The sequence below is a fragment of the Centruroides sculpturatus genome, unplaced genomic scaffold, assembly GCF_000671375.1.
Source record: "Centruroides sculpturatus isolate CEXI.00-Female unplaced genomic scaffold, Cexi_2.0 scaffold725, whole genome shotgun sequence".
In the NCBI taxonomy this organism is placed as follows: Eukaryota; Metazoa; Arthropoda; class Arachnida; order Scorpiones; family Buthidae; genus Centruroides; species Centruroides sculpturatus.
Window position 1 is genome coordinate 215,159 of NW_019384962.1, and position 14,284 is coordinate 229,442.

The 14,284-nt window shown below is 27.6% G+C and overlaps 1 protein-coding gene across 1 annotated transcript in view; it reads left to right on the forward strand.

The window, feature by feature from the left end:
- LOC111632455 (protein GPR107-like) overlaps positions 1 to 14,284 on the forward strand; it is a 64,243-nt gene that overhangs the window by 18,805 nt on the left and 31,154 nt on the right. The window contains exons 3-7 of the mRNA XM_023376872.1: positions 590 to 640; positions 1,491 to 1,588; positions 2,724 to 2,893; positions 5,625 to 5,875; positions 9,573 to 9,683. Of these exons, the coding sequence (XP_023232640.1) occupies positions 590 to 640; positions 1,491 to 1,588; positions 2,724 to 2,893; positions 5,625 to 5,875; positions 9,573 to 9,683 (681 nt within the window). The remainder of the gene's footprint in view (positions 1 to 589; positions 641 to 1,490; positions 1,589 to 2,723; positions 2,894 to 5,624; positions 5,876 to 9,572; positions 9,684 to 14,284) is intronic.

The following is a 14,284-nucleotide window of genomic DNA, read 5'->3' on the forward strand; positions in this document are numbered from 1 at the left end:
TAGAATTAATTAGAAGCTCCTTTTTCCTAGTTGGCAGGTATGTATCTGAACTTAAAAAATATTTGTAAAAGCATAAGAAAGGCTTTTGTTGAAATCATAAATGTTCCTCTTCCACTTGAACCTGTTAGTATGTAATGAAAGGCATGATTAGAGGCTCCCTTTTATTACTGCAGCAATTTTAACAAAGTTAAGTCTTTTATTTAGTCCTAGGAAGATATGTAAACTACTGAAAATATGAAAATTCTTTTCATAAATTTATAATTACAACAACAACAACAACAACAATCTTATCCAACTTCAAAATTGAATTTCTTCAATTTACATAAAAGCTACAAACTAATTCACTTTAAAAAAAAAACTATTTTCTGTTTTTACTAACTTCTATAATTACTTAAATGTAAGATTATCATTAACTAAAATTCCTAGTCTTAGTGATTACATTAAACAGCATTTACTAAATCTTTTCTTTACTTATGTAGTTTATTAGGAATAGTAAGAGTAATTTTTTAAATTCAATATTAATTTATGATTTTATTTTTTAAATGATATATTTTTCAACTGTTTTAAAATGATCGTTTTATGTCTATAGTTTGGATTTACTTTAACAAGAACAGTTAGTGACAGTGTAACGCCATATTTGGTAAGTATATACATTATTTTATATGTGGGTAATTTCTCAATTTCTTATGGATCCTTTCTTTAGTATCACAGAATAAAAGAATATCAGAAAAATAGATTCATTATATTTCTTCAGTGACATAACGTAGTAAAATCTCATGACCCACTTTCAACTCAATTCTAGAAATGATGACCAAAACGAAAAAGTGTTATAAAATAAAATAGAAATAATGGAAGAACAAACAAAAAGTTGGAATTTAGTTTAAAAAGAAAATAGTATAGAGAGGAAAACAGCAATAATCTTCATTGTTTAAAATAAAAACGTTTTTATAGAACATTTTAAGATGTGTAATTATAAGATAATTAACAGGCATAAGAGATTACATACAGTATCACTAAACCTGAAATTCTGAGTAGTTCAAAAACCAATAACTTTTCGTGGAGGTTGTCTTCACATGAGTTATGGCATGTGACTTCCATTCAACATGTACTACACAGGTGTGTTGCATCAGTCATATCTCAGCACTTGTACTTTTGTTGCTTGTTGATATTTTGTGATTTTAATATGACTGTGAGAAACAGTGAGAAGCAGAAAGAAGTGCGTGTTATCATTGATAATGTTATTGCAGAAGTTTAATCTCAGTATATCTATGATAAGATTCTGATCTTACCATTCTGAAAACTGAGAAATTCTTATTTCTGAAACGTTATGTCCCCAAATGTTTTGTATAAGAGATTGTGTACCTCTATTATATTTAAAGAATATTTCATGTTTTTTAATTTCATCAAAAATAGTTTATAAATAATGTAAATTTAAAAAAAAAATCTTATTTATGTGTTAATAGTAATGTATTAATTATATTTTAATACAGGATACTCGTCAAGATCGGTGCTTATTGAAAGAGGATGTTATGACTACAGATAATAGTATTGATCTCGTTAGTTTTATTATGGATTTTGCTAACAACAGGTATAATTATTTTTATTTTTATTATATATACAATATACAAAAATATTTTTTAAAGTTTTGTTTACTGAGGTGAATGAGTAGCCTCTAATAAATGATTGACACTATAGAACTGTTAAGTTCCTGAGTTGTTTAACAAGGAAGTATAAGATATGGAAAGCTTAGAGGCAGGAGGTTCTGATCAACTATATATGAACTTCTGGTTTGGACTGGAAGTTGCATTATTTCAGTTAAAAAATTTTTTCCTGAACAGAGTTACCAGCATGACTCTATTGTTAACAGGAAAAGTATCACATACAGAAGCAAGACACTACTAAAATTGAGATCATTGTGATGAAAGATTACAGCTTGGTATTGTGATAATATCACAATAAATAATTGTTCATTGATAATACAAGTATGGAGAAAATAAAGTAAAAATTTTCTTAAAAAGATAGATTTTTTTTCAATCAGAACATAGAACAGAATAGTGTGTTCTCTGCTATTATTCTTTTGTTGTAAATATGCTAATTGAATTATGAATTACATGAAAATTAATTCTTATTTTTTTTGGTCATAGCAATCACTTTTGTTTATAAATCTGCTTTTGTACTTCATTGAGAAGAGCATTTAGTTTGACTATTTCCATACATTCTTGTTGACGAGTCACGATAAAACTCAAAAACATTTGAATTGTTGTTTCTAGCTTTAAATAATTTTTATTTATTAAAATATGTTTTCATTTTACAGAAGTCAATTGCTAATTGCTCATGAATTAGTTAACATGAAATCTATATTAAATACATTTATGTTTACTGAGAGTTCTCTCTCTCTTTTTTTTTATTTTATTAAACAGTCAAGAGAATATACACTATTAATCTTCTAATATGAATGTCATGTTTATGAGGCCTTTTGCATATTATAGATAATGATCTTGATATTTCATTTGTCAAAAGAACAGAATGTTGTTGACTGATAAAATCTAGATTAAAATATGACAATTTTAGGATAGTTAGGTGATATTTTTTGTCTCTCAATAATGAATTATTTCAAATTATAAGACATTTTAAACATGAAGTTAATTGGCTTTAAAATGTTTAAATAATAACAAATTATAAATTTTTGAGATGATTATTAAAATTAAACATTTGAATTTCAGAGTTACAGTGAAGTGCAGCAAATTATTTTCTAATTTAGCAATTGATCATGATCCACATTTTTATAAGAACACATCTTCTGATGAGTCATCTCGAAAACGTCGTAGCATTGCAGAATTAACAAGTGATACCTATTTGTTATTAAGGAGGAGAAGATCCATTTTTAAAAGAGGTAATAAATAGAAACAAGGTTTGCTGTAAATTAATGAAAAATTTAAATTTATGAAATATAGTAGCATCTACTTATTATAATTGGGGATATTGTCATCAGTTATCTAATTTTAATAGAATTAGTATGTTTAAAAAAATATATAAATTAAAATACACTTGTTAGGCTTGAGTATGAGGATAATATTTTTATGGGTTGTTAATGTAAATATTGCTAACTTCACTATGTGTGGTTATGTGCTTTTCAAGGGATCAATGTTGGGAGATTTTTTAAAACAGTGATGAACCAGGACAGGAGAGCAGTATCAAGAACCACAAGCAAAGGAGGATATGATTAAAGAGGATTCTTTGGGTTGGATGAATAGTTTTAACAAAGACTTTCTATGACTATAAACATTTATAAAACTTTGTTTATTGTAATCAGAGTTTCAGTTATACATATCATTATCTTCAGATAAATGTGTGTTTATCTTTTGTGTTGTCAGCCTCAACACATGGCTGATAAAACGTGCAATTATTTTAATTATTTTTAAATTTTAATTATTTTCTTGTGGTACAGTAGTACAGTACTTGTTGGCATTTCTTACTTCAATTACTGTATATGTAAGTTGTTGTTAAAGATACTGTGAAAAAAATAAGTCAAACAACACTGGATGAATTATTTTTGATCAATATTAATGATTATAATAAATAAATCTTCATCTTGTATATATTTTAATTGTTTTTAATTTCTGCCAATAAAACTGTAATTTCCATTAACTATAGTCTTATTTACTTGTAGCATGCTTACTATTATCAATATAAGTGAATCCCACAGTGATTACAATAAACAGATTCTATTTATTGGATGTACCTGGTCCTTTGAAATTTTGTAATATTATATTGTATTTAATTCTGTAATATTTAAGCAAAATATTTTGTTTTCATATTCTTCTGTTATTTTAAATGATATAAGTATGGTATTACATATCTCAGTTTATATATAAATATATGTTACTGATATATATTTATAGATGATAATCAGATATTTAATTTGCTTATTTTCTTATACTGTTAGCCTATTAAAACTTATAATAACACTGTTGAAAAAATTCATAATTGGTTTTTTAAAATTAGGATATTAAATTATTAGTTTTAAATTAATAACTTAAATAATTTTAGATTAGAACAGCATTGCTGTGATTTTTTTTATGCAGTGTTGAACTAATTCATCCTTATAAGTAGTAGTTATGCATAAATCTTATTAAACATTTAGAGATTATAATAAAACACAATATAGTCACACACAATTAAATATTTATATACAGTCGACCCCCCTATAAGATCATTGATTATTCCGTTTTATATGAATTCCATGTTGTACGAGTCACTTAGATTTTACAAATACATGTACCGGGCTGTGAACGGCTCACAAATTTGTAAAATTTAAGTGACTCGTACAACATGGAATTCATATAAAACGGAATAATCAATGATCTTATACGAGGGTCGACTGGTACCTGCAAAATTATCTGTTAACTTAAGAATCAAAGAGTCAAATCAAATTGCAGTAATTGATTTTTACATAATTTACTGTTTTATAGTATCATCATAAACTAAAATTGCATTTATTTTATGAATGGATCTACATTTGATTTTTTCTTTTAATAAAGTTAATTTGCATACAGAATATAATAATTTATTATTGTTGTTATATGTATGAAAATCTTAAAATATCTGTAAAAGTTCTTTACTAATATCTGCCTCGTTTTGATATTGAATTTGTTTGAGAGAAGGATTTTAAAATTACTTAATTATGAATAAATTATTATTGTTTTTGATTCCTCTGTATAACTTTAAACTTGTAATAGTTGCAAATTATTTTATTAAATTATAAGAGAGTTATTCTAAAAGAAAAGAACGTTTTGATCTGACATGCTGTGCAGTTCTCCCACCACCCCCACTACCATGGACCTTCCCATTTTTTTGCGCCAGTCTGATGCAACAGCAAGCCACAATGATCATTTACTGTTTACAGTGTGACTTTGAAATGTATGACAAAATTAAAGATCCTGCCAAGTGTGAGGTTCATAGTATAATATGCTTTTTGAATGTGAACAAAGTCTGCCCTATCAAAATTTACAGACAGCTAACCAAGGTTTATGGAAATGTGATGAATGAAGCTTCAATTCAAAACAAACTGTGGGGATTGTTGTCCAGAGGCATTGTGCTTCTTCAGGATAATGCATGTCCGCATGCTGCTGTGTTGACGAAGAACTTGCTTCAGTAGTTTAAGTGGGAAGTTTTTGAATATCCTTCTTATAGCCCGGACTAACCTCCAAGTCATTACCATCTTTTTTTCCAAAATTGATGGATTTTTTTAAAGCCAGGAATCACTATGGAAGTGACAACAAACTGAAAGAGACCATTAATGACTGGTTCAAGAACCTGGTATTAACTGAGTGTTCAGAAGGCATAGAAAAGCTGATGATACGCTATGTAAAATGTTTAAATTTGTATGGCAACTATGTAGAAAAATAGCTAAGGTATCATATGTGTTGTAAAATAAGTTTTGTTTCATTATCTTTAAAAATATCTAGAGAAACAAATGTTCTTTCCTTTTAGAATGACTCTCATATTAATTATTGATACACAAAGTTAAATTTTTTATTTATTTATATATTATATATACAATTTGTTTTCAGTATTTAATAAAGACTTATCTTTGCTAATTAAAATTTGTTACATTTATTTAGACACTTTAGGTGAAGAAATCTCAACTAAGCAAGGTACTAAAACTGAAACAGGTGAGAAAAGTACACAAGATGATAGTTCTAAAAGCACTATAGAAAAAACCAAGAATGAAAATTTGAATACCGCTGAAACTAAAGAAGATAAAAAGAGTACTACACAGGCTGAACCAGTTGTGGATACTTGTTCATCTAAAATCATCCCATTGTATAAAAATCAAATTGATAAAGCTTCAGAGCAATTTTACACATTTGAGGTAGGAGAAAATTTATAAAATTTAACAACCATAGCCAGTTTATTACATTTCAAAATAATTAAAACTGATATATTATTTTACATTTATATAATATCTTTATTGAATTTTAAGCTATATATTCATTATCAGATGACTGATTACATTTTATTAGGTTGTGAAGATAAAATTTAGACATTTTGAAAAAAAAATTTACTGACAACTTAATGATTACAGTTCAGTTGGTAGGTAATCACATCAATATCAATCTCATCTTGTCACCTTTGCTGCAAAATTTTAATCTTGTGAGCATGGAATGATGGGGTTTTCTTAAGGTGGATGAGGTAGAACCTCCTAACTCATACTGACCAGCTTTTCTAAGGTTATCTTTGCTCTATGTGCTGGCATGTTGTCATGGCAATATCAGACTTGATCAATTTTTGGACAAAGTTCTTTGATCTTGATGTTCAAATGATTCAGTTGTGTACATTAGCGTTCTTCCATGACAGTAATATTGGTTGGACTAGCTCCATCATGATGATGCCAAACAAATAGAGAGCATCTTTTTTTGCACTGTTACCTCTTTGGCATTTCCAACAGCTGGTTGACTTTTGTTCATCCATGAATACTTAATAAATGCTTTGCAAATGATCATGAGCATTTGTTGCTTTGTGCCCACTTTTGAAGTGATAGATCAACAGCATATGAATGTGTTCTTTTGAGAATCATATTGCCAGATATTGCTGATGAATCTATTTGCAATGAAATATGTGATGAAACGCTCTTTGGTTACTCATATACCCACATTGAACATTCTAGAACTTTTTTCCAGTCATTTCTAGAAAAAACTGAAATGTCTAAATTTTACCTTTATTACCTGATATATCTACTACAGTCGACCCCGCCATAACATTGGTTCCTATAGTTCAGATTCCTATATCACGGCAAAAAAATTGCGACAGTATTCATACAAACATGCTAAAAAACTCCTATAATTCGGTAAAACATCATCGCTGACTCGTGTTGCGACAGGATTGGTTGAATCTAGACCAATAGCGGATATTGCACAAACCGTTGAGTTTAAACAAGCAGCGGACCTACTAAAAACCATTTATTATTTAACATCCATAAAAATTATATGTATATTAATGATTTCTCCAAAGTTCAGTGAATTTTTCGCAAAAAAATAATTTATCAGAAAGCACGCAAGCACCATTCAATGACAAGCTCCACAACGAAAACAAGCTTAAGCAACGGCGTAGTTGAACGTTGCACACTCGGTAAGTAATCCTACAAGTTTTTGTTTATAGCATAGTTTATATGGATTATTCCCAAAAAATTATACGTATTTTGGAAATATTGAGTCAAATTAGTCTAGAATCGATTAATTTTATGGAAGAAACCTTTCAAACATCCGTAGTCCGTAAACTGCATATGTGCCAGGCTGTGATTGGCTGGACTCGTAGAAAATGGATTCATAAAAACCGGAACGTATCTACCGTGTTATAGGGGGGGTCGACTGTACTCAGATATATGGACTATTGTGTTACTCTAATACATTTAACTTAGGATAAATTTAAATATTTTAAAAATTCTTCATAGCAAATTTTTTTTTTTTTCTTTTCATTAGTCTAATGAATTTTTAATGGCATATAAAAACACACATTGATTCTAAATTTATCATAGAAACTTTAAGGTATTTTTAGTTCCTTTATACTGCATGCACACAGCCCTACTTCATTTACTGTCAGAAATCCGTTCCTGAAAATCAGATGTTCTTGAACAGAGAGCCTATTTCCATTATTTCAAATGGGAAATAGGCTTCTGATAATATATAACAATTGTGTGTTACAAAATTTACTCAAAATTTCTAATTAATATTTTAAAACAACTAAAGCATAGTAAAATAACTATAAGTAAGAAACATAAGACTTATCATATTAGGATGTGAAATGCTTAAACCATCACTTACTGATTGCCAAACAATTATTGTTAATGAACATTTGCTTGTATGCAATACATAGTCCACCTATTATATTAAAGCATTACATGGTATTTACATTAAACTTGTAAGTCATGGCAAATAATTAGTTATGTGCCAGATCATTAAAAATGTATATCCGCGATACGGATACAGATACGGATCTCAACTTTCGTATTCAGTCGGCGCCGGTGCTTGTGACCTTGGACCGATAGTTGATGCTTTGCGTTAGTAATGCAACGTGTTTTGACTTTCACTGTGCGTGTTTTTGTTTATAGTTTAGTGTGACACGGGATAGCATAGATTAAGTTTGTTTTTATTTTAATTTAACTCAACACTCTCCAAAGATACAATGTCGACAAAAAAGTTTAGTAGTGTAATATGGAAATATTTTACAATAGTAAATGTTGTTTGCATGATAAAATTTTTGCAATATGAATGTGCCAAATATGTGATTTTAAATAATTGTTGTTGTTATTTATGTGATTTTAAGAAATAAAAAGTGATTTGAATTGAAGTTATTAGTATTTTATTGCTACCTATCTTTAAAATTTCATATAAGTAATGAAATTCATTAAGATAAAATATCCGCTAAAAAGTAATGGATACAGATATGGATCTTTTTTTCCCTCAGATATCCGCGGATACGGATACAGATATCTGGCACATCACTACAAATAATATAACAATAGAGAGATATCTTAGAAAAATGCAAACAAAAATTTACAGTTAAATATGGAATAAATTGAAAAACACTTTTAAAAATGTTTCTAACACTTCTAAAAATTGTTGAATTGATTGACTACTGTTAATGATATCATAAAAGTGTATTTTGGCTTTCTGACTTTTCTTTTTTAACAGTGGTTATTATTACAAAAACTACATTTAATTTATTAACATTTAAGAAAAGTTATTGTAACATATTATAGAATTTGTTAATTGAAATCTGCAAATCCTTTTCAACTTTGATTCTTTTTATTAATGCATCATTTAAAATTTTGCATTAATAAAAAGAATCAAAAAGAATATTGATATTGTGGTATTTATTATTAACTTTTAACTTCATGCTTTCAAAAAGCACCATCCATTTGTTATGCTAGGTATACTTTTCATTCAAACCATTCGCTATCCCTACCTCTGAGTAGCTGAATTGTGGAAGCATGCCACAATTCAGCTACTCAAAGGTAAATTTGTTATGTCATCAATCTGAATAGATTATAGATAATTTTAAATTTTATCTCAAATCTTGTTAACCTATTCGATGTTGAAATTTTTTTTTTTTAAATAATAATTGTGTTTACTGTGTCATTAAAAATTATTGTTTTATGTTGCATAAAGTAAATAAATGTATTGAAAAATATAAAAACAAAAAAACTTATATTTTAAAAGTGCGTTTTAATATAAAAATTGTGACGCACAGCAACATCTAGTATCAAAAACGTTCCGATGCAGACACAAAAATATTCGGGATCGACCACACAGGCCAATGAGGTCAACACAAATATTTTCGGGAACAATGCAGGACAGGTTAATAAACCAATATAGGCTTTAATGTTTAAAAGCAATTATGTATGTATTTAAGTAATTTAAATTAAAGATAATTAAGTAAGATAGTAAAAATATGCATTTAACATGAAGTAATTGATTTATTGAAATTTAATTTTTCATATAACTTTACTTATTATTTTTAACTTGATCTGAAAAAATCATTAAACTACATTTTTATTGTACTTTTTCCAGTTCAGAGTGACAATAAATGATGATAAATATGAAGGTCTTTATAGTTTGTATTTTCATAATTGTGCTAATGAAGGAGAGTTTAATGAAATTGTAACAGCTGTCAACCTTTCTGTAAGTAATCAATAATATTTTATATATTTAAACTGAATAATAATAATTTTTACTTGTTTTTATTGATTTATAAATTTGGATTTTCAGATATTTAAAATTTTCTAACTGAATTATGTTAAAAATCTTAAAATATCAGAGATTTTTATTTTTAACCACTACAGATTTTTTATAGTTTTTATGGAAACCATATGTAAATGATGGATTTATAGATTACTCTCTAAAAGCTATGGAATGATCTTTCGTACTCTCAAATAAGTGAATAAGTGCACTAATGCAACAATATGTGTAAGTGTTACTTAACACTTTGTCCTATGAAATCATTATATACTGAATTTCAAACCAGTTAGAGCATTCAATGACATGTAATGTAATGTTCAGAATGCTTCCAGTTCACAAATGGCTGATTAAGAATCTTGTATAAAAATTGTTCTTGTGCATGACAGAATTGAATTGCACAGTTCTAAAATCTGTCCAAAAAAAATTTGCACTTGTATTTAAAGGTGATGCATGCTATTCTGACATCACAACTAAGCATACTGGAAAAACCCAAGCAAAGAAATCATGTAATGTATGCATAAGGTAGACAAAATGACAAATTCTGCCAATAATACAAATTTTATTCTATGAAATTAGAAATACAGTATCAATTTAAATTTATTTTAAAAATCTTTTATAAAATAATTTATTAATAAATATTTAAAATTTTANTTACTGAGGTGAATGAGTAGCCTCTAATAAATGATTGACACTATAGAACTGTTAAGTTCCTGAGTTGTTTAACAAGGAAGTATAAGATATGGAAAGCTTAGAGGCAGGAGGTTCTGATCAACTATATATGAACTTCTGGTTTGGACTGGAAGTTGCATTATTTCAGTTAAAAAATTTTTTCCTGAACAGAGTTACCAGCATGACTCTATTGTTAACAGGAAAAGTATCACATACAGAAGCAAGACACTACTAAAATTGAGATCATTGTGATGAAAGATTACAGCTTGGTATTGTGATAATATCACAATAAATAATTGTTCATTGATAATACAAGTATGGAGAAAATAAAGTAAAAATTTTCTTAAAAAGATAGATTTTTTTTCAATCAGAACATAGAACAGAATAGTGTGTTCTCTGCTATTATTCTTTTGTTGTAAATATGCTAATTGAATTATGAATTACATGAAAATTAATTCTTATTTTTTTTGGTCATAGCAATCACTTTTGTTTATAAATCTGCTTTTGTACTTCATTGAGAAGAGCATTTAGTTTGACTATTTCCATACATTCTTGTTGACGAGTCACGATAAAACTCAAAAACATTTGAATTGTTGTTTCTAGCTTTAAATAATTTTTATTTATTAAAATATGTTTTCATTTTACAGAAGTCAATTGCTAATTGCTCATGAATTAGTTAACATGAAATCTATATTAAATACATTTATGTTTACTGAGAGTTCTCTCTCTCTTTTTTTTTATTTTATTAAACAGTCAAGAGAATATACACTATTAATCTTCTAATATGAATGTCATGTTTATGAGGCCTTTTGCATATTATAGATAATGATCTTGATATTTCATTTGTCAAAAGAACAGAATGTTGTTGACTGATAAAATCTAGATTAAAATATGACAATTTTAGGATAGTTAGGTGATATTTTTTGTCTCTCAATAATGAATTATTTCAAATTATAAGACATTTTAAACATGAAGTTAATTGGCTTTAAAATGTTTAAATAATAACAAATTATAAATTTTTGAGATGATTATTAAAATTAAACATTTGAATTTCAGAGTTACAGTGAAGTGCAGCAAATTATTTTCTAATTTAGCAATTGATCATGATCCACATTTTTATAAGAACACATCTTCTGATGAGTCATCTCGAAAACGTCGTAGCATTGCAGAATTAACAAGTGATACCTATTTGTTATTAAGGAGGAGAAGATCCATTTTTAAAAGAGGTAATAAATAGAAACAAGGTTTGCTGTAAATTAATGAAAAATTTAAATTTATGAAATATAGTAGCATCTACTTATTATAATTGGGGATATTGTCATCAGTTATCTAATTTTAATAGAATTAGTATGTTTAAAAAAATATATAAATTAAAATACACTTGTTAGGCTTGAGTATGAGGATAATATTTTTATGGGTTGTTAATGTAAATATTGCTAACTTCACTATGTGTGGTTATGTGCTTTTCAAGGGATCAATGTTGGGAGATTTTTTAAAACAGTGATGAACCAGGACAGGAGAGCAGTATCAAGAACCACAAGCAAAGGAGGATATGATTAAAGAGGATTCTTTGGGTTGGATGAATAGTTTTAACAAAGACTTTCTATGACTATAAACATTTATAAAACTTTGTTTATTGTAATCAGAGTTTCAGTTATACATATCATTATCTTCAGATAAATGTGTGTTTATCTTTTGTGTTGTCAGCCTCAACACATGGCTGATAAAACGTGCAATTATTTTAATTATTTTTAAATTTTAATTATTTTCTTGTGGTACAGTAGTACAGTACTTGTTGGCATTTCTTACTTCAATTACTGTATATGTAAGTTGTTGTTAAAGATACTGTGAAAAAAATAAGTCAAACAACACTGGATGAATTATTTTTGATCAATATTAATGATTATAATAAATAAATCTTCATCTTGTATATATTTTAATTGTTTTTAATTTCTGCCAATAAAACTGTAATTTCCATTAACTATAGTCTTATTTACTTGTAGCATGCTTACTATTATCAATATAAGTGAATCCCACAGTGATTACAATAAACAGATTCTATTTATTGGATGTACCTGGTCCTTTGAAATTTTGTAATATTATATTGTATTTAATTCTGTAATATTTAAGCAAAATATTTTGTTTTCATATTCTTCTGTTATTTTAAATGATATAAGTATGGTATTACATATCTCAGTTTATATATAAATATATGTTACTGATATATATTTATAGATGATAATCAGATATTTAATTTGCTTATTTTCTTATACTGTTAGCCTATTAAAACTTATAATAACACTGTTGAAAAAATTCATAATTGGTTTTTTAAAATTAGGATATTAAATTATTAGTTTTAAATTAATAACTTAAATAATTTTAGATTAGAACAGCATTGCTGTGATTTTTTTTATGCAGTGTTGAACTAATTCATCCTTATAAGTAGTAGTTATGCATAAATCTTATTAAACATTTAGAGATTATAATAAAACACAATATAGTCACACACAATTAAATATTTATATACAGTCGACCCCCCTATAAGATCATTGATTATTCCGTTTTATATGAATTCCATGTTGTACGAGTCACTTAGATTTTACAAATACATGTACCGGGCTGTGAACGGCTCACAAATTTGTAAAATTTAAGTGACTCGTACAACATGGAATTCATATAAAACGGAATAATCAATGATCTTATACGGGGGTCGACTGTATTGTATATTTTAAGTCCACACTTTATTCTTGTCTTTATAAGTATTGTTTCACATGTACTGGACAAGACCATCTGGCATTGAATATCCTATTACTAAGTTATGGGATCTTATGGGAGCATTTCACACATTTGTCCAGCAGGCAGACACCAGATACCCAGTCAAAGGTAGCCAGAGAATATCTAGGTGTTGTCCATTATCAGATGCTGGATATCTGGCACCAATATACCAAGGTCATTGCAACCTTTCATACAATCTATTCAGTAAGTATATGGAAGCAGCAAGAATATATGGTTCTGATAAAAATTAGAAACTCCATGTTTAAACTGATTGCTAGTCAGAGATGTGTGAAAGTAACAGATCGACAGAATATCCAGCATCAAATAGATGTAAAATTAGGCTAATTGTTCAACTAGTTTGATATTACAGCTAAAGACAAAAGGAGTCTACAATAACTTTTCTGGTAATAAATTCTAGACTGTTATCACTATAAGTCAAATTATATTTTAACAAATACTTCTGCTTGTGAAGTAAATTAAATAATGATGAATAATTTTAACTTAATGTATTGTAGTCAATTGTGCATTCTGTTTTCCAAAATTCTCTTCTTCTGTTACAAACCAAAATAAATTCAGTTTCAATTCAGTCATATAAAACTGTATTAAGATAAATTTTAGATTCATATATATTAAGAGAATATCAAAAAACTAGATTAAGATATGACAACAACAACATTTAAATAACAACAACTCAAAGCCTGAGTAGTATATAATAAATTACCAAACGATCGCCTAAATATCGGGCTATAATATGGCTAATTAAATGATTGGAATAAAGTAATTTGACATTAGAGGTAGGCGTTAGGCGCCATCTCTTAATTAAATTAATAATTAAAATTAAATAAATAAATTTTAGAACCTTCTGGAATAAAAGAATTGGCCCGGGACGGGGTTGAACCTGCAACCTCTGCTTGCCAGTTACGCCACCTGGACCCCGAGCGAGTCTTTGCTTCCAGAAGTATATTAGATTTAGATATAACCTTACTTGGTTAAATTACTTTATTCCAATCATTTAATTAGCCATATTATAGCCCGATATTTAGGCAATCGTTTGGTAATTTATTATATACTACTCGGGCTTTGAGTTGTTGTTATTTATA